The sequence below is a fragment of the Hypanus sabinus genome, chromosome 17 (genome assembly GCF_030144855.1).
Source record: "Hypanus sabinus isolate sHypSab1 chromosome 17, sHypSab1.hap1, whole genome shotgun sequence".
NCBI lineage: Eukaryota > Metazoa > Chordata > Chondrichthyes > Myliobatiformes > Dasyatidae > Hypanus > Hypanus sabinus.
This window is the reverse complement of record NC_082722.1, coordinates 18956402-18980848: the sequence shown is the minus strand read 5'-3', so window position 1 is coordinate 18980848 and position 24447 is coordinate 18956402. Positions and strand designations below refer to the sequence as shown.

Here is a 24447-nt window from a genome sequence, read left to right as displayed (position 1 = left end):
ATTAAATTGCATCTGCCATGAATTTGCCCACTCACCTAACCTATCCAAGTCACCCTGCATCCTCTTAGCATCCTCCTCACAGCTAACACCGCCGCCCAGCTTCGTGTTATCCACAAACTTGGAGATGCTGCATTTAATTCCCTTGTCTAAATCATTAATATATATTGTAAACAACTGGGGTCCCAGCACTGAGCCTTGCAGTACCCCACTAGTCACTACCTGCCATTCTGAAAAGGTCCCGTTTACTCCCACTCTTTGCTTCCTTTCTGCCAACCAATTCTCTATCCACATCAATACCATACCCCCAATACCATGTGCTTTAAGTTTGCACACTAATCTCCTGTATGGGACTTTTGTCAAAAGCCTTTTGAAAATCTAAACATACCACATCCACTGGCTCTCCCCATCCACTCTACTAGTTGAGTGAACTCGGCCTTTTCTCCTTGGAGCGATGGAGGATGAGAGGTGACCTGATAGAGATGTATAAGATGTTGAGAGGCATTGATTGAGTGGACAATCAAAGGCTTTTTCTCAGGGACGAAATGGCTAACATGAGAGGGCACAGTTTTAAGGTGCTTGGAAGTAGATACAGCGATGTCACTGGTAAGTTTTTTTTATGCAGAGGGTGGTGAGTACATGGAATGGGCTGCCAGCGACAGTGGTGGAGGCGGATCCAATAAGATCTTTTAAGAGACTCCTGGATAGGTACATACAGCTTAGAAAAATACAGGGGTAACCCTGGGCCTAGGTAATTTCTAAAGGAAGTACATGTTTGGGACACCATTATGGGGTGAAGGGCCTGCATTGTGCTGTAGGTTTTCTTGGTTTCTATATAAGCCATCTTAAACAAGAGAAAATCTGCAGAAGTTGCAAATCAACACAACACACACAAGATGCTGGGGGATCTCAGCAGGCCAGGCAGCATCTCTGGAAAAGAACACAGTCAACACTCGGGGCCGAGACCCTTCATCAGGAGTAGTAAAAAAAATGAGGAGTCAGAGTAAGAAAGTGGCAGGAGGGGGGAAGAACTACAAGGTGATACGTATTTATTGTAAAACACAAAATGCTGGAGGAGCTCAGCAGGACAAGCAGCAACTGTGTCTTCTATGTGTGTTGCTTTCGATTTACAGCATCTGCTGATCTTCTGGGGTTTACGTACTGTGTTCTTTTTTTTATTATTGTGCTCTTTATCTCTGTGGTTTTTTTGGGCTGCATCAGATCCAAAATACAATTATTTTGTACTACATTACTCTTGTGCACTGGAAGTGACATTAAACAATTTTGAATCTGAAGTGTGGAAGGAGTGTTGAATGAATGGGCAACTTGAGAATTCTCAAATGCATTCAGTTTCAGTAGAATGAAGCAATCATTTAGACCCTATCAGTTCCTTCAACAGTATTGTGACACTCTGGCAGGAGAGCATGGTCGACAGCCTGCCCCTACGTTTCTAATGACCAGCACTGTCTATTGTTCTTGTGTTAAAATGCTTTTGTGTGATTATAGCAGGAAATTCAAATTCATTGATTGTTGCTTGGGTTTTACAGTTATCTGCTTGCATATTTATTGGTCACCCTAACGGTAACCCGGGTGTGTGATGGTCTCCTCCCCTGACTGCAAGAGACTGGTTGGGTTCACTTTCTGGGTCAAGGTGCCCGGTCTGTTTTGAGTCTATCACAATTAAGTGGTTGTTGAGTTAACAAGCCTTCTCGACTGTCGTTATGGACTAAATGCTCGCCACATTTGTGTCAGGAGTGGGATGTCAGATTGAAGAGCTACGACGTTGGATAGAATGCCTTAAGACCCGGGGAATAAGACAAGGATCCAAGCAGAATGCCATCAGTGCACCCATGGGCAGGACCCATGAGGACGATAGCCAAAGGGAGGACCTGCAACCTAAACATCATGCCCTCCCAGGGGTCCCCAACAGAGTAAGCGTACCCAGGCTCTGCAACCCCACAGAACGGGGCGCATCACCCACCTCCATTGCGACCTGCTAAAAACTACACATCATGTTTTCCCAGGGGTCCCCAACAGAGTGAGCATACCCAGGCTCTGCAACACGGGGAACAGAATGGCGCACATCACCCGCCTCCATTGCGACCTGCTACAAACTGCACATCATGTTTTCCCAGGGAGCCCCAAAAGAGCAAGTGCACCCAGGCTCTGTGACATGGGGGACAGAGCAGAGTGCATCACCCACCTCCATCGCAACCTGCGCCGGAGAACCCAAGCCGCCATAGCCATGAGAGGATGGGCACCATGGCAGATGCCACCAGAGCAAGAGGAAGACCAAAGGGCCTTGACAATTTGTGCCTCAAGGTTTATCCTGAAGCTCCCCAGATACAATGGTACCAGCCGCCTGGAGCCTTACCTGATACATCAAACTTGCTGCCTGGCACAACGGGTGGAGCCCCACTGAGACAGCGGTACACCTTGCCCTGGCACTGGAAGGAGATGCCCTGTGGGCCCTCCTCGATCAAATGCTAGTGGAGCAGCGTGACTACAGGGCCCTTGTAGTGGCGCTTGAGCGGCGTTTCGAGCAGAGGCCATTGGTGGAAGCAATGAGGATAGAACTTTTATTAGCAAAATGTACTTTATTCACAAATTAATTACTTACAATAAACTTTTCAATAACTAAATTATTTACGTACCATTACATTCTACACAGTTTAAAAATTTCAACCACTTCTGTGGTGATCTGGTGGTTCATATTATACAAAACAACCGTAGCTGAGAGGTATACTCCCCACCACCCAATCTCTCACACTCCCCTGAGAGAAGAACACTAAACAGTGGTCCTTCCCCACCAGGCCCTTGCAGTGGCTGCACCAAGTTTCAGTGCATCACTCTTTACAGACCCAGTTTCTGCTTTACCTTCGCAATCTGCTTCAGCAAATTCTTATTGTTCACCTGTGCCCCTCCGAATCAGATCCCCCACACCTCACATAATGAGACATAGGACATCAGGGGCCAACACCTTTGACTCCATGCAGTTGAACCTGGCCCCTGATGTCAGCTCAAACTGGTTGCAGATGCTAATCAGCCTGCAAACTGACCTTGGATCAGAGCAGAAGATGGAGACATTTTCTATGTACAGGGTGGTTTTTACTTGGGCCCCTCTGCTGCCTGGCAGCGTCTCTCCTTTTCTGCCTTCATCCTTCCTGATGGCTTCGGCAAAGGGTTCTATACAACGCAAAAGCAAATCAGGGGAGAATGGGCAGCCATGTCTGTTTCCCACTCAATGACCTGGACTGCACTACAGATGCCTGTGTAGAGCAGTTTGATCCAATTCCAGATTTCCTCCCCAAATCCCATTTTGGAGAGTAGGTCAGTCATGTACGTCTGTGATTTCCTGTCAAAGGTTTTCTCCCAGACCAAGCTGACTAGACAGTCGTTCATTCCCCTGTCCTGCACAGAAGTGATGGTGTCCCTCAGCCGTGTGAGGCTATCTGAGATCTTCCTGCCCGGTACAGCACAGGTTTGGTCCAGGTGGATCACCTGTCCCAGAACAGACTTGACCCTGTTGGCATTAGCCTTGGACAGGATCCTGTAGTCCACATTCAGGAGTGAAGGGCAGTATGGCTAGATGATGTTGAATTCAAGATAATGAACATTTTCATATCTAACTGTGACAAAAATCTTCACCCGGTTAGATTGAAGAAGGCTATTCAGAAGGTCAGAAGAACATTGATTAAGCAAAGTCAGCAATATGCCTTCACAAAGGAAGGGTTTTGATTTGGTTTAAAACAAGAGAAAATACTGAAAATGAAGATGCCGCACAGGAGTATCATTGTTAATACATTGATAGAGGGACAAATGAAGGTTTGATGTGTTATATCAGATGCACCTCTGTGTGTATCTATGGAGGATATTGGAGACAACCTGAGAGGGGGAAAGGTAGTTTTGTCTAACAGATTACGGACTTGCAGAGAAGGGGAAAATGTGGTAGTTTGTTCTGATTAAGTGTTTCTCGGATGAAGCGCTACTGTCAAAAATCTCTTTAGCCTGCATTAGTTATTCGGTCAGAATGTATGACCCTCTAACGTTGCGGTGTTTTAAATGACAACGAGTGGAAGATGTTGCTGCTTCTTTCAGGGGGAAATTGTGATGTGCAAAATGCGGAGGTGGACACGAACATGGGAATTGTGGAGTTGGCGCTGAGGCAAGATGCTGCAACTGTGGGGGTTTGCATCCTGCTGCTTTGTTAGGATGCCCTGTTTTACAAAAGGCTCAGGAAATTCAGAAAGTGAAGGTAATGTATAATATTTCTCATCCTGAAGCTGCACGAAGATCTGATCCTTCACTCACAGGGATTCAGATGGCATCTAGTGAGGTATTGATTCTTAACAATTAAATTTTCTTGCATTTTTGATTTTGCTGATCAAAATGGGAGAGAAACTGACCTGACAGTGGTGTGGAGAATGCTAAAGAAAATGAATGGTGTCAGAGGTTATAACCAGATTCCAGTGTTCATAGAGAATGGAAATCTGGCTACAACAGACAAAGGAAAGGCTGAATGTCTGGGTAATGCATTTGCAAAGATACATACGTAGGCTGGACAATTTAGGGACTGAGTATATTAGAGGTGACAGCATATTTTAATGGACAATGGAAAGATTTGTAAGAAACAAGAGATGTTTGAGAGTGCCATAGATGATTGCTGAATTGAAATTTGCTGCAAATAGTGCAGGCACTACAGCTCCAGGCAGTGTATGGTCAGCTATCAGATGGTCCAGCAAATGCATGAGGCAGTCTTAAAGAAGTTGCTTGACTTTTATCTAAGGTCTGGAAGCAACGGCCAATGTGAGATTCATAAAGAGTTATGATACACTTGTACTACTGGGAAATGATATTTGGAAAACTTTTACAGTGGAAGAATCAGCAGCTGTAGTGTTTATAGGCATTGAAAAAGCTATGGAGGGGCTTTTGATTAAACTCGGTAAGTTTGGGAGTCTTGGGTATTGGATTTTTTTTGTTTGACCAATTGTTTAGAATGAAGGTGAGTGAAGAAATGTCATCAGAGTTTGTGGTGAGTGAGGAGACAGCCAGGGTAGCGTTATAAGTCCAATAATGTTTAATCTAATGATTTATATTTCTGATGGTGTTGGTTTTGCATCAAATGCTGATGATGGGGTTCTATGGAAAAGGGATCACAGAGCTGCCTATGTGGTAAGGTCTGTGCAAACAGCATCATCAGTGAAACCCACTGGTTTCCTTGGCTGTGTAAGTCCAGGGAAAACACTCACCAGTCCCACCAAACTCATGAGATTGAGATAGCTCTCCAGCTCCAAACCCCGGATGTTGTGTAATTTGCTACCCTGATAAAAATAAGTGCCATGAATTATCAGGCAGTACACTGCATATGATTAAAGGAATTATATTTATGAATCTTAACTAAATGATTAGTAATGAAAAACAAAAAGAAAAGGGCCATTTTAATTAAACATTCAAATGTGCACAAGTTGCAGCTCATATTGAACTTCTCTGTCACTCGCATGCTGGGCCCTCGGTCAGCGTGAAAGTACACACAACCTTCCGAACATTGCTCACAATCCATCTCAAACAAACAGGTCTCCCACTGGGTCGTATCCTATGACAGGTTCTCCCCAGCATCTTCTCTCTTCATCTCCTGCTGAACCAAAAAAAATCTCAAGACCAACCTTAGTGTCCCTCCCCAGGAAAACCTCCCACTAATTCGACCATCCTAATTGGATGGCGCATGTTCCTTATCTTCAACAATAATCCAAACAGCTTGCCAGCAGAACAGATGGCTCACACAGAACTGCTGAATGAAATAATACAGCACAACAGTAAAAATATGAGCCAGGGTGTTATGAAAGAATGGTCTCTGGACTGGGGTTTTTAATTTTCTCCTTCTATGTCAAAATATATGGGTTTTACTTGGAAAGATGCATTGTATAATATTCAACTTACTCTGTATGGGTGTTTGCTGTCTAGGGTTCCTGGGTTTAAATTTTGGGACTATGGAGGAATGCAAGACTGACTTGGAGACCACGCCTGGAGATGTACTGCAGATTGAACTCAGTGAGATGCCTCTTAACCTTCGGAGAGAAAAATTGAGCAATTCCATAGTAGGGTGGGGGATGTCCCATTTGATGTATTCATTTTTAATGAGTTGTTAGGAATGCTAAAAGGGCAGCTTGTTAAATAATTTGCACAGATAATTAGGGATACAGGAATATGGTGTTGGAGATTTGCAAATTAGCCCAACTATAACCTGGCAAGGAGTTCTACCACAGAAATTTCCAGATGTGGGAGGAGATTTGATGTTACTGGGGGATAGACAGTGTCTTGCGAGAGGTGGCGGGGTGCCTGGTCATTTATGGCAGCAGTATTTTACTTTTTTGCTTGTCTTTATGAACGGTCTAAAGACCTGGTTAGCAAAGGGTGAGCTCTGAAATATTAATCCCCTGGTTTAATGCTGAGGTGGGGAAAAGGCTGACAGATGGGTTGTCTGTCTGTACAGCAGAATTTATGGCTGTTATAATCACTTTGCAAAGTGTCAAACAAGTTAAGCCAAATAGAGTTGTGATCTACTCAGAATCTGCTTTGGTATTGCAGAGTTTGGAATTGAAGTGTTCGAGGAGACCTGATCTGTTGATGTAAGTGTTCTATATTTTTATGTTCTGTAAAGTTTGGGAATAGTAGAACAGTTTTTTTTTTGGGGGGGGGGGGTACCTGCACAAGTGGGTGTATCAGGTAATGAAAGGGAAGATGTGATAGCAAAAACAGGCACTTATTAAGTCAGAGGTAGATATTATAGTTAATATGGGAAAGTATGAAACAGAATTTTGTATCATGTTGGCTGGGATTGGGAAATGGCAGAAATTAGCAGAAATTATGGGATAGGAGTAGGGCAGGGAGGTGGTGTTACAATTTGTTTCCATCAGTTCAGGGGAGACGCCTTTTAGGAAGATGTGTGGTTGACATGATTGAGGTTGGTAAGCATGGGAATGGGTGGTGTGACTTTTGTAAGGTACCAGAGACAATGGAGTATGTGATCATGGTGTCCCACAGGTACATGCTGGAACATAGAAAGCAGTTCAGGCATTATTAGGTTGGTCTGGGACACCTAGTTTATGTGGTTTTCTGGCACTTGAGACAGGGATGGTTCAATGGTGTAGGGGTCTGGTGAACTTTTTAATTAAATCAGGTTTGGAAGGAAAGATCTGATCCTTGTCATTACACACTTCATTACAGTAGGTGGTGGTAATGCACCTTCCCCAGTGCACAAAGGAAAGAATGTTGTTCCACATAGATTGTAGTATCAGTGCCTGCAATGAATTTATTTCTGCAGCTACAATAGTGACACTAATAAATAAACAATCTACTTTAAGGTAGAATTCATAAAGTGGTCAAAACATGTCTGAAAACTGTTTTTGGACCTGAACCTGAGCTTCCAACCTGAAGAGGCCACCAAAGAACAGGCCAAACCTGCAGCAATTGCCCGGTTTTGGGTAGAATATTCCACCCAGTCAATGCCTCCACTCCAGCCTTGCCAATCAGTCTTAATCACATCAAGGTTTTATTTCCTTCTCCCGTGTGCTTCTTCAGCTCACCTTAAATATAAATTGATTTCAACTACTCTTTGTGTAAGGAAATTTCTTTTGAGTTCACTGTTCCAGAGAAACCAGTCGCCATGAGACTCTTGTTACCTTGACACCATGGATAAACAGCTGTGTTTGATGTGTTCTTTTTTAGGCCCTGTCATTGGGTTATTTTTATGGTCATGTTGTTCCACTCTCTCACCTTGTTTCCTTCCCACCGACTGTGGAAGGGATAATTTTTCCAATCAAAATTTACAAACTTACGTTACTCAAACAGATTGACAACACATACCAGCACATACCTGGACTGTATTGGTCATTGACGCTAACAACACATTTCACTTATCAAGATTCACGATTGCTTAATGTCATTTCCAGTACACAAGTGTAAACGGGGAAATCATTTCACAGTTATTACTGCAGATCTGATGCAGCAGAAAAAACAATAAGATAAAGAACACAATAATAAAAAGCACAGTAAATGTGAATACATAAGAAAACTAATAGACATCGATTTTATGTCTGTAAAGTTATGCTCGGCCTACGCATGTCTGTGTTTAAGGCGACTGACAGGAAATGATAAATTAGTGGTGGTGGGGGCTGTGGAGAACTGAGATAGTGGGTGGAGATGTTGATCAAGCTTAATGCTTGGACTGTTTTTGAGTAACTTTTTGAGTCTAGTTTTCTTGGTGGCATTAGTGGCAGACCAATCGATTCACAGAGAGAGTGAGTGCTTCGCACAGGTCGGGCAGAGGAGTTTAAAAACAGAGCATTTTGCTGGACTTGGCACGTTAGCGGCGGGCCAATCGATTGGCAATTCATTAGCAGGAACTAATAAAAGTGAAGCAGGGTCAAAGTGGGGAGGCCATTGTGTAAGTGGGCCAGTGTAGGAGTGAGATCTTGAGGCTTTCGGCCATGAGCCTTCAGCAGGGAGGTGTAAGCAAGGCTGTTGTAGTGGTTGACTAAAAAGTCCCTAAGTTACAGCTAATTAAATAAAAGGGATGATGCAGGATCAGGTGATATGCTATAGCTGCATGATGTGGGGGCTGGTGGACCCCATTGATGTGGCTCCTGGTGACCACATCTGCAGCAAGTGTTGGCTACTCGATAAACTTGGGCTCAAAGCTGATGTCCTGGAATCTGAGCTTCAAACACTGTGGCACATCAGCAAGGAGGAGAATTACCTAGATTCTCTGTTTCAGGAGGCAGTCAAACCCATTAGATTAACTGCCTCAAATTGATCTGTGGTCAGGGACAAGAGGGTGTGACTGTAGTGGGATCAGAGAGACAGTGCTGGAGGAGCCTGAGCCCTTGAGCTTGTCCAACAGGTGTGAGATTCTTGCTGCCATCATGGATGAGAATGGGGGCGGCAGGAAGGATGAGCAACCTAACTGTGGCACGTAGTTCAGAGAGCCATTCAAGAAGGGTGAAAGAAGAGAAATGTAGTGGGAAACAGGGATAGTATGGTCAGGGAAATAGACAGAGTTCTCTATCGTGAGGATAGAGTGTCCCGAAGGCTGTGTTGTCTGCCTGGTGCCCAGGTTCAGGACATGCTATCTGACCTGCAGAGGAATGTGCAGTGGGAGTTGAAAGATCCAGTTATCATGGTCCATGTAGGCACCAACAACGTAGGTAGCATGAGGAAAGAGGTTCTGCTGAGGGAATTTGAGCAGCTAGGGACTAAATTAAAAAACTGAACCAAAAAGGTGGAAATCTATTGATTACTACCTGAGCCACATGCAAATTAGCATAGAGTGAAGAAGATTAGAGAGTTAAATGCACTGCTCAAGGATTGATGTGGGAGAAGCTGGCTGCAATTCATGTGAAATTGGCACCAGTATTGAGGAAAGAAGGAGTTGTACCATTGGGATGGACTCCACCTGAACCGTGATGGGACCTGGATCCTAGCGAATTGCATAACAAGGGCTGTGGATAGGGCTTTAAACTAAATAGCAGGGGGTGGGTTTAACAGATTAGAAAAATATGGATAAAGTAAAAGAGAAAAGTGTGGATAAAGAAAAAACCAAAAGGTAAAAAAGAGAAAAGTAAGAGTGGAGTGAAGAAAAATCAAGTGCAGAAGAGTAAAAGCTTACAAGATTTTAAAAGCACAATGAGTGCAAGGGCACTTTGTCTGAATGCTTGTAGTAATCGAAGTAAGGTCGGTGAACTTGTGGCAGAAATCAATACAAAGGGGTATGATTTAGTGGCCATTATAGAAATGTGGTTACACAGTGGAGAGGACTGTGAATTAAATATCCAAGGATATCAGGTAATATGGAAGGATAGGCAGGAAGGTAAGGGAGGAGGGGTAGCTTTCTTAAGTAAGGATGAAATCAGGGCGATAGTGAGAGACAATATACTATCTAAAGAGCAGAATGTTAAGTCTATCTGGGTAGAGATTAGGAATAGTAAAGGAAAAAAATTACTGGTGTGAGTTGTCTCTAAGCAACAGAATAATAACATTACAGAGGCCCAGGAAATAAACCAAGAAACATCTGAGGCATATTAGAATTGAACAGCAGTTATCGTGGGGGACTTTACCTTGCATGTAGATTGGGTAAATCAAGTTGATCGAGGTAGTCTTGAGGAGGACTTCATACAATTCATCCATGGTAGCTTTCTTCAACAGCATTTTACTGAACCTACAAGGTGTTATCATAGATCTGGTCCTGTGCAATGATACAGGTAAAATGAGTGATCTTGTAGTTGGGGATCCTCTTGGAAAGAATGATCACAGTACAACTGAGTTTCTCATACAGATGGAGGGTGCAATAGTTTGATTGAAAACCAGTGTATTACACCTAACCATGACAACAATGGGATGAGGGAGGATTTGGGTAGCGTAGACTGGGAACACAGGCTATATGGTGGGGCAGTTGAGGAACAGAGGAAGGTTTCCAAAGAGACTGTTCATGGTGCACAACAAAAGTATATTTCAGTTAAAACCAAGGACAGTAATGGTGGGGAGAACCAGCCTTGGATAACTAAGGGAATAAAAGAAGGCATTAAACTAAAAGCTCATGCGTAAAAAGTCGCCAAGAGTAATGAGAAACTGAAAGACTGGGAAGATTTTAAAGAGTAAAAAAGAACCACTAAGTGAGCAATAAAGAAAGGGAAGATGGATTATGAAAATAAACTAGCACAAAATATAAAAATGAATAGTAAAAGTCTTTATAGTTTTATAAAGCGGAAAGCGTGGCTAAAGTGGTCATAGGTCCCTTGGAGGATGAGAAGGGGGAATTGATATTGGGTAATGAGGAAATGGCAGAGGCTTTGAATGACTATTTTGTGATGGTCTTCATGGTGGAGGACACATCTAACATGCCAAAGAGAGATGTTATGGTTGCAATGGGAGGTGAGGACCTCTAAACACTAGCTACCACTAAAAAGATAGTGTTGAACAAACTTGTGAATCTGAAGATAGATAAGTCCTGATGGAATGCATCCCAGGGTACTGAAAGAAATGGCAGAAGTTAAAGTAGAGGCTTTGGTGATAATTTACCAAAATTCTTTGGACTCTGAGCAGGTCCTTGCAGATTGGAAGACTGCGAATACAACACCACTTTTCAAAAAAGGATTGAGGCAAAAGACAGGTAACTATAGGCCAATTAATTTAACCTCTGTAGTTGGGGAAATACTTGAAGCTATCATTAAAGCAGAAGTACTGAGGCATCTGGAAAGAAATGTATCCATCAGGCAGATCATCATGGATTCAGCAAAGGTAGGTCCTGTTTGACAAACTTACTGGAGTTCTTTGAGGATATAATGAGCGTAGTGGATAGAGGGGAACAGATGGACATTATTTACTTGGATTTCCAGAAGGCATCTGATAAGTTGCCCCATAAAAGTCTTATCCATATGATAAGGATGTATAGAGTTGGGGGTGATGTATTAGTATGGATAGAGGATTGGTTAACTAACAGAAAGCAGAGAGTTGTGATATGTGGGTGTTGCTCTGGTTGGCAATCAGAGGTAAGTGGTGTATCACAAGTATCAGTGCTGAGCCTGCAACTGTTCATGAAATACATTATCGATCTGCAAGAGGGGACCGACTACAGTGTATCTAAGTTTGCTGATGATACTAAATTGAGTGGAAAAGCAAATTATGCAGGGGATACGGAGAGTCTGCAGAGTGATATAGATAGGTTAAGTGAGTGGGCAAGAGTCTGGAAGATGGAGTACAATGTTAGTAAATGCGAGGTCATCCACTTTGGAAGGAAAAATGAAAAAGCAGATCATTACTTTAATGGTAAAAATTTGCAGCATGCTGCTGTGCAAAGGGGCTTGGGAGTGATTGTGCATGAATCACAAAAAGTTGGCTTGCAGGTGCAGCAGGCAAATGGAATGTTGGCCATTGTAGAGGGATTGGATTGAAGAGGAGGGATGTTATGCTGCAACTGTGTAGAGTACTGGTGAGGCCGCACCTGGAGTATTGCGTGCAGTTCTGCTTTCCTTACTAGAGGAAGGATATACTGGCTTGGAAGGTGATGCAGAGGAGGTTCAGCATGTTGATTTCAGAGATGAGGGCATTATACTATGAGGAGAGATTCAAGTCGCCTTGGACTGTACTCACTGGAATTCAGAAGAGTGAGAAGAGATCTTATAGAAACATGTAAAATAATGAAAGGGATAGATAAGGTAGAGGCAGGAAAGGTGTTTCCACTGGTCGATGTTACCGCTATTTTTCCTGTACTCTTTTCAGCTTCCCATTCTCACTTCCATCTCTCAGTCTATTTATTTTTATAACTAGTTTCTATAAGATGAGACAAGAACTAGGGACATAGCCTCAAGATTCAGGGTAGTAGATTTAGGATGGAGATGAGGAGGAACGGATGGTGATGAATCTGTGGAATTCTCTGCCCAATGAAACAGTGGAGGCTACCTCGGTAAATATACTTAAGACAAAGTTGGATAGATTTTTGCATCGTAGGGGAATTAAGGGTTACGGGGGAAAGGCAGGTAGGTGGAGATGAGTCCATGGCCAGGTCAGCCATGAACTTATTCAGTAGCGGAGTAGGCTCAACAGGCCAGAGGGCCGACTCCTGTTCCTATTTCTTATGTTCTTATGTTGTGGAGGCTATGTTGCTTCCTTCCTGAAGGAATTAGGACAAACCATCAACGAGCATGGTAAGTGACTAATCCTCATGATGTTACTGGCCCTTTTCTGGCACCTTTCTGTATATACATCCTTGATGTCAGATAGGCTGATGGCAGTGTTGGATAGTTTAGCTACCTACTGTAGAGAAAAAAACTCACAAATCATGCAGGCAACAACAACAACAACATTTACAAAGCAAATTAAGTCCTTGGTTCCAAATCCCCAGAGCAGCCCAGAGTAGGCTCAAAGCTTTGGTATTCAGTTCATCATCTTAGTGGGGCAAATGCCTCCAAGTTCTCAGACATGAAGCACAGGCATTCTCAAAGCCTTAGCATTGCAGAGAGAGGAGTCCCCAGTCTATCTGCGCCAGAGTTTAAATTGTCAGAACAGTGAACTGTACTTTGCATTAGGAGCTGCGGTCTGCCACAGCGAATCACTTTGGGCCTTGAGTTTGATACTGATGAAGAGCCACTTTAGACCTCCAAATCATCTCAGTGCTCAGAAAGATCCAACGTCGCCCAACTCTCGACACCCTGCCTTTCCATCTATCTGGGATGCCCTTTAAATTCTCCAAGCAGTGGATCATGCCTTGCATTGGGACTCGAGTCTCGCTGCGGCAAATTATTCCCGGCCTAGAATGAGCCACCCAGTGATTCACTAAGAACCTATATTTCACTGTTGAAGAAGCCATTCTCGACCTCTCCAAATTGACTCAATGCTGAGAGCAATCCTGTCTCATACACAGGTTAATTGAATGGGAATCAGAAATCCTCTGCCTCGCCTTCTCCCCTTCGAATCGTTCACTCAAACCTGCATGTCTCCATCTCCAAGTGCATCCATTTTGCAGCACACCAGCAGGGCACATTTATTGAGCTAACTTTGCTTTCTCTCCCCTCTCCATTATTTGAAGTGATCGTTTAACACAGTTTAGTTTAAAAAAGTATTATTAGTAACATTTTAAATCTAATTTCCTTGCTTTCGAACTACTGAGTAAGCTGTTGCACACCTTCAGTAGAGACATCTTAAACCAGGAGAGATTGTGCAAGATATGCACTCTCTGGAGTTTGAAACTGCTTCGGTTTCCATTGCTGTGCTGCTGACATAAAGGTGGATGTTTCAATGTTTCCAAATAAAGCTAATCTTATTTTTAAAAAATGCTGCTTCAGTGACGAAATCCTGTTCGGATTGAATGTGTGCACAGATAACAGATGGAAACACAAGAATAACAACATTCCAGTAATTCTAAATGATCACAGAGTAATATTTATTGGAAAATTAGTTTGGAAACAATTGGAATGCAACACTCAATCCATTGTAAATGCCATTTTGCAGCAAAGTTTTGAGCTATTTAACTATGATGTAGCCAGTCTTCTGGTGACAAAGACATTTGGACAGGACTTGCTAACTCTCAGGCCGACTTCCACTGACACGTCCCAGTCTCCACTAAGCAAATAGGTTTTATTGGCTGCTTGTTCCAGATTCATCACCTGCAAAATATTTAACCCCAATATTTTCATCCATAGTCCTTTTTCACTCATCAAACCAGCTGGCCTCAACCAGTTGCCCCCAGGTTTTGCTCTCCTGGCCTAAAGTTTACCTTGTTGCTTGGTGTGTTTAGTTTTAGTTTTTGTTCCCTCTTGTTTTGTGGCCCTTGGGGTTTGTTATTTTGTGGTCTACTTTTTAAATTATCATTCGTTGCTGAAGTTTCTCTGCTGCTCTGCTTTTGGGTCAAGCCTCCACTACATTTCCTGACAGGATGAATCAACTGTTAATTGACCCAGCAGAACATGCTTACCCCAAGTAGTCATCTTCTGACACAAGCACATGATCTAGAAGCAACAGGAAATTATTGGCCATCTGTCCACCTCTTTCATCCAACTCTCCACCATTTGCAACAAATATGGGTATTTCACTGCTAAGATGTGCTAAGTTTTTGACCATCAAGGAAGTTGAAGGGAGGTAGTGGATCTGATACTTTGCCTGCACCAAGGCTCATGCTCTGTGTGGGATTACACTGTGGGATTACCCTCGCGATGGAGTGAAGCTGAACCATGGTAAAGCTGCTGGCCCATTATCATCACAGATTTTGAGTGCTTGAAAGATGAGCTGTCTACCCAGGAGATGTCCAAAGACCTTGAAAGCCTCATCACTCTGGTTGTCCACATTGAAAAACATCTTATGGAACAACCCTCTAGATCAGTTCCCATCCTAGGGTCCAAGGCCACCTTGCTTAATGGTATTGGTCCATCGTATTTAAAATTTGGGAACCCCTGCTCCACATCATCACCAATTCCTCCAGAATACAGGCAGTTAGGATGAGCTTCCTTAACTCCCCACCCCCCAAGAGCACGAGCACCAGGGTAGAAACGACATTTGCGCCTACAGTGGAACAGCCGAACATCAATGCATCACCTGTCCACATTATTCAGAAAAACAGCACTTCTGGATAGAAACAAGAAACCTCCTATCTGGCATTATCTACTCAAACCCTCATTCTGGTACCATAGCATTCTCTCTGTCCTCTTCCACGCTCTGTCGGCCCTATAAGCACAGGCGGCACTAGTGGATTCTGGTGTCACAGGCAACTTCCTGGAACAGATTCTGTGTGTGCAGCATGGACACCCTACCAACCTATCTCTCATTCAGTTAACATCAAAGCCATTGATGGATGTCCCTTGGGATCTTGGATAGTCTGATGGCATACAGCGTCTGTACACAGGGACATCAGAGAACACTATGATTCCATCCAGTTTTTCCTGATTGACTAACCCAACATTCCCCTTAACCTGATTTAGTCTTGGCTGTCCACTCATGATCCTCACTTTGCCTGGTCTTCAGGTGCTCTGCTGAGTTGAGGACCCACTTACTGGATCATCTGCCTGCAACCTTAGTTGACTACCCCATAAATCTATGGCAATGGAGGAGGCCCTGAATCTCATCAAACTCGCTCAGGAGTATTAGCCATTATGTTCGGTAAAAGGGAAGCCAGCACTCTGCCACCTCAAACACCACATAACTGAGCAATCAAACTCCTCTCGGCACCGTCCCTCCCTGAGGCCACCTTTTCGCACTCTCTCCTCCTGAGAACAAAGCCATAAAATGAGTACATCGCCGAAGTGCTGCAGCATGACTTCATGTACTCATCCCAATCCCCAGCCAGTGAAGGATTAGCTTTGACTTCGATGGACTTAGTAAGATCACCATTAAAAACTGCTACCTGCACCAAAATGAATATTAACCATAGCAAATGTTAATTTCAATAGCAACCAGTCTCAGATCTGAATATGGATTGTAGATTGAAGTTGAAATACAGCTCAGAACAATGGCCTTCCTGCACTAAGTTACTGGCAGGATTAAATTATTTGACCTGTCTGTGGACTCAGACAGCAGTCATTAACATTCATTTTGGGTGACGGGATGCTGGTGTGATGATCTTGGTGTTTGAAATTTATATGTAATTCAAAGGAAGCATTATGAATGCATTGTAACTATAGAAATTGACCTGCTGTTACCTTTGATCTTAGCACATAAAATTGTGCTGTAATGTTGGATCAGGGAGCCTCCCTGTGTTCAGGAGATTTACAATAGTATGGGGTGTGTGTAGTATGCATTGTTCTATCACCTCAACAGGTTTGCTTACACTCTCTGCCCACACTGCACTGTCTAAACCTGATATGCAAGGGGAAACCCTGCTACAACAAGCGTCCATTTCATTAAATAAATGCCATTGGTCTTCTTGTGTCCCCAAAGTCCTGCACCACCACTGCATTGTAATACTCTCCCTCATTGCTGCAGTATAGGTGAAAAGGGTGAGTCACATCTGGTAATCCTAATGCAGATGCAGAGACCAGGGCTTATTTCTCTCAGGTCGGCGGTGTTTTTTTAAAAAGAGAGCTTCACAGGCATTTGTCCATTGTAGGGGTCCTATCAGTGGGGTCAACAGTGCTCTACGAAGAGGTATTTCTTGCAGGCTGTCAGCAGATACTTAAAAAGAGAGCTTCATGGGCATTTGTCCATTGTACAGAGCCAATCAGCAGTGTCAACAGAGCTCTACCAACTAAATAAAATTACAGAAGGGATAAGCGGAGTGTCCATTGGTGGGAGTAGGTCAGCTGCAAGAGTAGAAGTGACAGGCTTTGGCTCAAAAGAGACGTTGCCTCGGAAGAGCTCTCAGCTCTGGCTAAAACATTTGTTAAGGTTTCCCTTTTGTTTTTTTTCCCTCTCTTAACTGTACCATTTAAAATGCCTGTTGCATGCTCTTCATGCCGGATGTTGGAGTCTCCCAAGAAACTACATCTACGTGAAGTGCATCTGGCTGGAACTCCATGTTAGGGATCTGCAGCAGCAACTGGATGCCCTTCAGCCTGTATGGGAGAGTGAGAACATATTCGATCAATATTACCGGGAAGTAGTCACTCGATTGTTGCAGGAGGCAAGTAGCTGGGTGACTGTCTGGAGAAATGGAAATAGACAGTTAGAGCAGAGCACTCATGTGACCATTCCCTCAAAAACAAATATACCACTTTGGATACTTTTGAAGGGGATGACCTCCTGGGAGGATGCCACTGCAACTGGGTTACAAACACTAAGCATGAGTTTGTGGTGCAGAAGGGAGCGATAGTGACAGGGGACTCAATAGTGAGGGGAACAGACAGGAGATACTATGGATGTGAACGGGATGTCCGGCTGCTTTGCTGCCACCCAGGTGCCAGGGTCAGCACGTCTCAGATCGTATCCACAACATTTTGGAGATGGAGGAGGAACAGCCAGATTGCTTGCTACATATTGGTACCAATAACATAGGAAGGAAAAGCAATGAGGTCCTGAAAAGGGAATTTAGAGAGCTAGGTAGAACACTGAGAAGCAGGACTTCCAGGGTAGTAATTTCTGGATTGCTGCCTGTGCCATGCACAGGCCAAAACTGGATGATTTGGCAGATTAAATGCATGACTGAGAAGCTGGTGCAGGGGGCAGGGCTTCAGGTTCTTGGATCATTGAGATCTCTTCTGGGGGAGGTATAACCTGATCAAAAGTGACAGATTGCACCTGAACCCAAGGAGGAACAATATTCTCATGGGCAGGTTTGTTAGAGCTGTTGGGGAGGGTTTAAACTAATTTGGCAGAGGGGTGGGACCTGGAGTGATGGGACTCAGGATGGAACAGATGGTAAAAAATTAAAGACAGTGCGCAGTCAGACTGTCCGATGGGCAGGTAGGTGATGGGACTTAGTTGCAGCTAAAAGGATGAGTATCAAATCATTAGGGATGCAGAATCAGAAAGGATAGCAAATACGGTACTCAAGGTGTTGTGTCTAAATGCACGTAGTAGAAGAAATAAGGTGGAAGATCTTGTTGCAATATAATAGATTGTTAGGTATGATGTTGTGGCCATCTCTGAATTGTAGCTGAAGGATGGTTGTAGTTAGGAGCTGATGTCCAAGGTTACACATTGTATCGGAAGGATAGGAAGCTTGGCAGAGGGTATGGTGTGGTTCTACTGATAAAGAATTGCATCAAATCTGTAGAAAGATGTGACAGGAACAGAAGATGTTGAATCCTTGTAGGTTGAGTTAAAAAACTGCAAGGGTAAAAGGACGTTGATGGTGGTTATATACAGGCCTCCCAATAGTGTCTGGGAGATATACCAAAGGTTACAACAGGAAACAGAAAAGGTGAGTCAAAAGGGCAATTTATTGTAGTCATGGAGGATTTTAACATGCAGGACGATTGGGAAAATCAGGTTGGTAATGGATCTCAAGAGAGTGAGTTTGTAGAATGCCAAAGAGATAGCTTTTTAGAGCAGTCTGTCATTGAGCCTACTAGGGAAGCGGCTATACTGGATGTTATGTTATGCAGTGAACCAGAAGCGATTAGGGAACTTAAGATAAAAGAACACCCAGGAACCAGTGATCACTATGTGATTGAGTTCAACTTGAAATCTGATAGGGAGAAAGTGAAGTCTGATGTAGCTGTGTTTCAGTGGAGTAAAATAAAGAAATGCCAAAGTAAATTGGAAGGAGCTGCTGGCAGGGATGTCAGCAGAGCAGCAATGCATGCGTTTCTGGGAAAAATGAGGAAGGTGCAGGACTCATGTATTCCAAACATGAAGAAATACTCAAATGATAAAATAGTACAACCAGGACTGAAGTCAAAGCCATTGTACAAGCAAAAGGAAGGGCATACAACAAAGCAAAAATCAGTGGGAAGATAGAGGATTGGGATCTTTTTAAAAACCTACAACTAAAAAAATCATTAGAAGGGAAAAGGTGAAATATGAAAGCAAGCTAGCAAATAATATCAAAATGGATACTAAAGGTTTTTCAGCATGTTAAAAAAAAGAGAAAAGAGAGTGGATATAGGACAGCTAGAAATTGAGGCAGTGACTTAGCTCCCCAAAGCAGCAGGGGCCACAGTCTTTTCCCCCTGATGCTACATAGGCTAGGCTATCCGGTGGTTTCCTGATTCTGTAAGACCTCTGTTCCCCATTATCTACCTCCTCATGTTCCAACACTACTGGGGATACTTCTGGTCAACCTGGCAAGGTTTCCCCTGGCCTGTCACTCATGCCCACCTGCAACTCAGACCCCTTAGCTGAGCCCCACTTCATCCCTTGCAGGGTCCTGCTGCAACCCAGGCTGTCCACAGACAGAACCCCCTCCCCCCCGCCCCCCGCCAATTTCACTTGACTCAGCATGAGAAGGGTTGGAAGTCTCTTACTCAATCAGAGGGGAGTTATAAAACGACGGCATATACCACGCCTCCATGTCCTCATCCTCTGAGTCCATATCCCACTCAGGGGCAGGAACTGGTCTAAACTCCCCCACGGTTGGTCCTGCAATCGCTCCATGTTGCTGCAGAGTCCTTTTACAAGGTGTAGGCTCTAAGTCAGACTCTGGCTCAACCTGCATCTCTTGTCTCAGAGGCAGCAGGTGGTTCCGATGGAAAACCTTGACAGGCCCATTCCATCCTTTGATTTCACCCAGAAAACTGGTACATCTGGCATCTGACTCTTCCACACATAGGGCATAGCTGCCCAGTGGTTGGCCAACTTATGCTTTCCAGGTAGCCCCAAATTTCTTATGAGGACTCTGTCTCCTAGCATGAGTTGGGAGAACCTAACCTTTTGATCATACCTCCTCTTATTTCCTTGATTATGCTTGGCAGCCGCGACCTCAACTAATTCAGAAGCCTTTTTCAGCTCCCTTCTCATATAAGACACATACTTCAGATGAGTCTCCAGTGGTAAGTCATCCTTGTCAGTCCCAAAACAAAGGTCAATGGGCTACCTCGCCTTGCACCTAAACATCAGATAATATGGCGAGTAGCTGGTAGCTTGCTTTCGGGTACAGTTGTAACAGTGGCCAGACGTCCAATATGTTGACTCCACCTGCTGTTCTTGCTGATCTCCTAAGTTCCAAGCATGCCTAGCAAGGTCCGATTAAACTTCTTGGGCTGGGGTCACCCTGCAGGTGATAAGGAGTAGTTCTCAACTTCTTGACTCTGAGCATGCTCAGTTACTCATAGATGAGCCTACTCTTGAAATACCATCCCTGATCACTATGTATCCACCTGGGAAGGCCATAATAAATCAAAACTTTTCCCATAACACATTGGCCACTGTGGACGTCCTCTGGTCCTTGGTAGGGAAAGCCTGTGCATATCTGGTGTAGTGATCCGTGATGACTAAGACATTCGCCACATTGCTGACAATGGATTCTATTGACAGGAAAACCATACACACCAGGTCCAGAGACCCTGCACTCTGCAAGTCGAACAAGGGAGCTGCTCACATAGGTGGCGTCTTCCTCTGTATGCATCAAACGCACAACTTGCAATATTCTTTGACCTCCAGCTTCGTTCAGGGCCAGTAGAACCAATCCATAGGAGTTTTCAACCCCCAAATGTCCAGAATCATTGCGAAGTGACTTCAACACCATCCTCTGATACTTCTCAGGCAGAACCAGCTGGGACCACTGAGGTCAGTCCGGAGGTGATGTAACTCAGTATAGGTTCCTCAACTCCAATCTGGGCCATTCTCTTATTAATAAAGGCATCACAGCATGTTTCATCTTCTCCATTTGGGCCATATCTCCCTTTTCGACCGCTGAACAAATGGTATCAATGTCCAGGTCATCTTGCTGAGCAGCTGCCAGTTCTGCAGAACTCAATTGCGGTAACTGGTTTGTCTTTGGAGCAGTCAGGTTACAATAAACTTGTGGAATGGCATCATCCTAAGCTCCCAATTGACCTACCTCTCAATCCTGCCCCTGCTTTCCATCTGCCTTCACTGTGATTGCAAACGGACACATGGTTTTCACCCCCAGGGCAGGAGCACTCCCACCCCCCTGTCCAGCCCTTCATGTGCACGCTGGGACAAGGCATCAGCATCAATGTTCCTACTTCCTGGCCGGTAATTCCAGCTGAAATCAGGTTAGCATCTCCTTCAGTGACTGAAAGATCTCTTCACATTTCGCATCCCACCTCGATCCAAACAGCTCCAAAAGGCTGAAGTGCTCTTTACCCTCCTCTCCTTTCATCCACCTCCCTTTCTTCCCCAAGGGAGGGTAACTCCACAGAAGCTGATTCAATAGGTAACTCACATAACCATTCACGAACCTCCAATAGTAACTGCAAAACCCGAGGAACTCAGTCTGGGGCCGTGGCCAGGTGATCACCACCACTGTCTTAGACAGATCTGTAGCTACTCCATCCCAGGAAAGTAAGTGCCTAACATAGCTAACAAATGTCTTGCAGAACTAGCACTTTTCCAAGAAAAGTTTTAACCCCTCAGCTTTCAAGCGGCCCCTCACCTTCAGTAGCCTCGCTTCATGTACTTCCAAGGTGGACTCAAACACTATGAGGTCATCCAGGTACACCAATAAAGCAAGCAAATTCATATCCCCCACTATATTCTCCATGACTCACTGGAAGGTTGCAGGGGCTCCCGATATGATCTGGGATATCCTTTCGAACTGGAAGAATCCCAGTGGACGTATAAATGCTTTGTCACCCTCACTCATGGGGATCTGGACTCCTCAAGTCCAGCACACTGAACCACTTCGCACCAATCAGACAGGCCAGCACGTCTTCGACCCTTGGGACCGTATACTAGTCAGGGACGGTATGCCTGTTCAGTCCTGTAGTCCGCACACACCCGTACCTTCCCATTCTTCTTTCGGGCCACTACTACTGGGGACGCATATGGTCTTCTGGACTCAGTGATGATCCCAGCTTCCTTCAACTGACACAAATGTAGCCGAACATCTTCCACCTCTGCAGGGGCCAATCGTCATGATCTCTTTCTGAACTGTGTGTCCTCAGTCATCCGGATAGTGTGTCAAGTGCTCTTGGAACAACCCACATCAAACTTGTCAGTGGAAAAGACACCTTCCAGCTTCAACATCTTCTCTACCAGCCTCCTTTTCCAACCCGCAGGCACCAGGGAGTCCCGAAAGTTGAATGACTCAGTGGTCAACTTTCCCCCTTTTCCATGAGTTCCTCCCCAGCCTGACTCACAGGGACACTAAACATTACCGTCACCGGGAAAAGATCTGCCAGGGGCATCCCCACCTTGAAGGTGACCTCCATCTTCGTAGTGTCCCTGGCAATCACTGCCATCCTGTTCACCTGTACAATGAGGCTTCTGCAGTTCGGGCCTCATTAGTACCTCAGCAGGCACTCCCAACTCCTCTTCATGGTCTTCCAGAGCATGCACCAAGAAGGCCTTGCCCTCTGGAATTCCGGGAAATTTGGGGTTTCCCATTACTCTTGCTACTTCCCTGGGCTATCACATGATTGTCTTTGTCTGGGTGACCCACACAGCCCCTTGTCTAAACTCATTATCCAGCCCATTGCAGCCATGGACTTCCTCAGAAGCAGCTTGAAACATCGGGTGAATGGACAATGTTCTCAGGAAGCTCTCTCCAGCTTTCTCCTTGCAGGCTCCTCACAATAAGTGTTGGTCCCCACAAGCACTAATGTATCAAGGACCTCAGCCACTCCCACATCGGCCTCCAAAAACTCCAGCTTCATTGACAAATAACCTTCATACGGATAGTCACCTGCACTAAGACCCCAGATCTCCAGTGCACTCAATAGCATCAATGGTAAATACGTCAAATACTGGTTGTAAAATGAACGGTACAGCAAAGTGACCTGTGACAATCTGTCAAGTATGGCTCTAGCATAATTACCTTCTATCTGTAGTGATACCCTAGAACTTGGCCCCACTAAGCTTTCAGGAATGTCTCCCTCCCGATATGCCAGACCACCCCCTCACAGTGCCCCTTTTTCCCAGCGGCTCTCTCTGCTTAGGTACCCAGGGGCTCACTCTCTGGAGGGTTTCCCGTCATTCACGCTCCCATCTGAAGTGTCCCTCTTCACCACAGTTATAACAGACAATACCAGCCACTTCCCTTCTTATGTGCCACCAGCTGTTAGCTGCCCTCCGCATAGTCTGTCCCCATAGAGGATTTGCCTCCCTATCAGTTCCATCATATGGGCGTCACACCTGCTGATAACCAGCGGGACATCTCTCTGCCCCAATCTCCTCTACCACCCCCTGGGGCAGGCTATCCGTGGTCACTTCACAGCAAGGGCCCACTACCAAGGATTATACCCTGTTGACGGAGGCCTGCTGCACCTCTGGCGCATTCTCCTCCTCTCGTACATCTCTGATCAGCTCAACAAATGAGGGGGCAGGAGGCACATCTTACGAGACAGTTGGAGACCCCAAGTGATTAGGTCCTGGGACTGGGTGCCCTTTGCGACCTGGTCCATTCTTAACTGATCTACCTCAGCAACCTGAATGATCCCTCTGTGCCACAATCAATTTCTCTAGGTGAAATATATAGGCAGAAAGCTTCTCCCCCTTCTTCTGATGCATGTTCTGGAAGCCCACCATGCGCTCTATTTGTCGTGCCAAATGCATATTCCAGTGCTCCCATGTAATCAGCAGCAGTGGCTAGGGGGTACCAGAACTTTACATCAGCAGCCCGCCTCCTCAAACTCTCTGTCGCTTTACGTCATCAGAGCAGTGCCACTCATCTAGCAACTGAGAGGTCTGCTCCGCCCAGTTCTCATACTCCCCTTCCCCCTCGGGGGTGGCCGTTATTCCAGAGAATAGGCGGAGCCGACCATAGCTGGAACTTTGGACCTCGGCATTTTTCCATTTATTCACCAAAGAGGTAAGGGTGGATATAACTCGGAATTCTCACTCTTCTCTGGGGGATGGGGACTAATTAGACATTCCAAATCCAACCACTCCTTCTCCTGACTCCTCATAAATGGTAGAAGCCTGTCTTTGAATTCCTCGCCCCCAGCTACAGGAAAATCAACTTGTGCTTCGGCCAGCTCCGCTGCCGTTATGTCAGCGCTAGTCTGCAGTAAAATGAATTCTGTACCCGCCATTTTATCAAGCCTTGGCCTCACAATCATAACATTGTCGACAACTTTACCAGTACTTAACAGGTGAATTAACAGTTCATCCGGAGTACGAGTATCTGCCCCACTCACCACGCACGCGTTATTTACCGGTAACCCCTGTGGATGAACACCACTGTTCCACCCCGGCAACATCCATACCAGCACAGACTTAAACACTCAGCCCACTGGGTCAATGCTCAGCGCAATCGCACAGCATCCAATGAAATCAATCCCGGAACAATATCCCCACAATTGTAACCCTCAGGTTCCATCAGCAGCATTAGTCTAGAGGGAGACACTCCCCAGACCGTTAAACTTGTGAAATCTCGTTTGTGTGGATGCTGCCTGATGTTTTCCC

General features: G+C 44.8%; 1 protein-coding gene across 1 annotated transcript in view; it reads left to right on the top strand.

Moving 5' to 3' along the window:
- Window positions 1–2480: 2480 nt before the first annotated feature.
- Window positions 2481–24447, top strand: part of LOC132407120 (adhesion G-protein coupled receptor G1-like) — a 70446-nt gene continuing 48479 nt past the window's right edge. Inside the window, exon 1 of the mRNA XM_059993415.1 lies at window positions 2481–2589. Coding sequence (XP_059849398.1) covers window positions 2481–2589 — 109 coding nt within the window. The remainder of the gene's footprint in view (window positions 2590–24447) is intronic.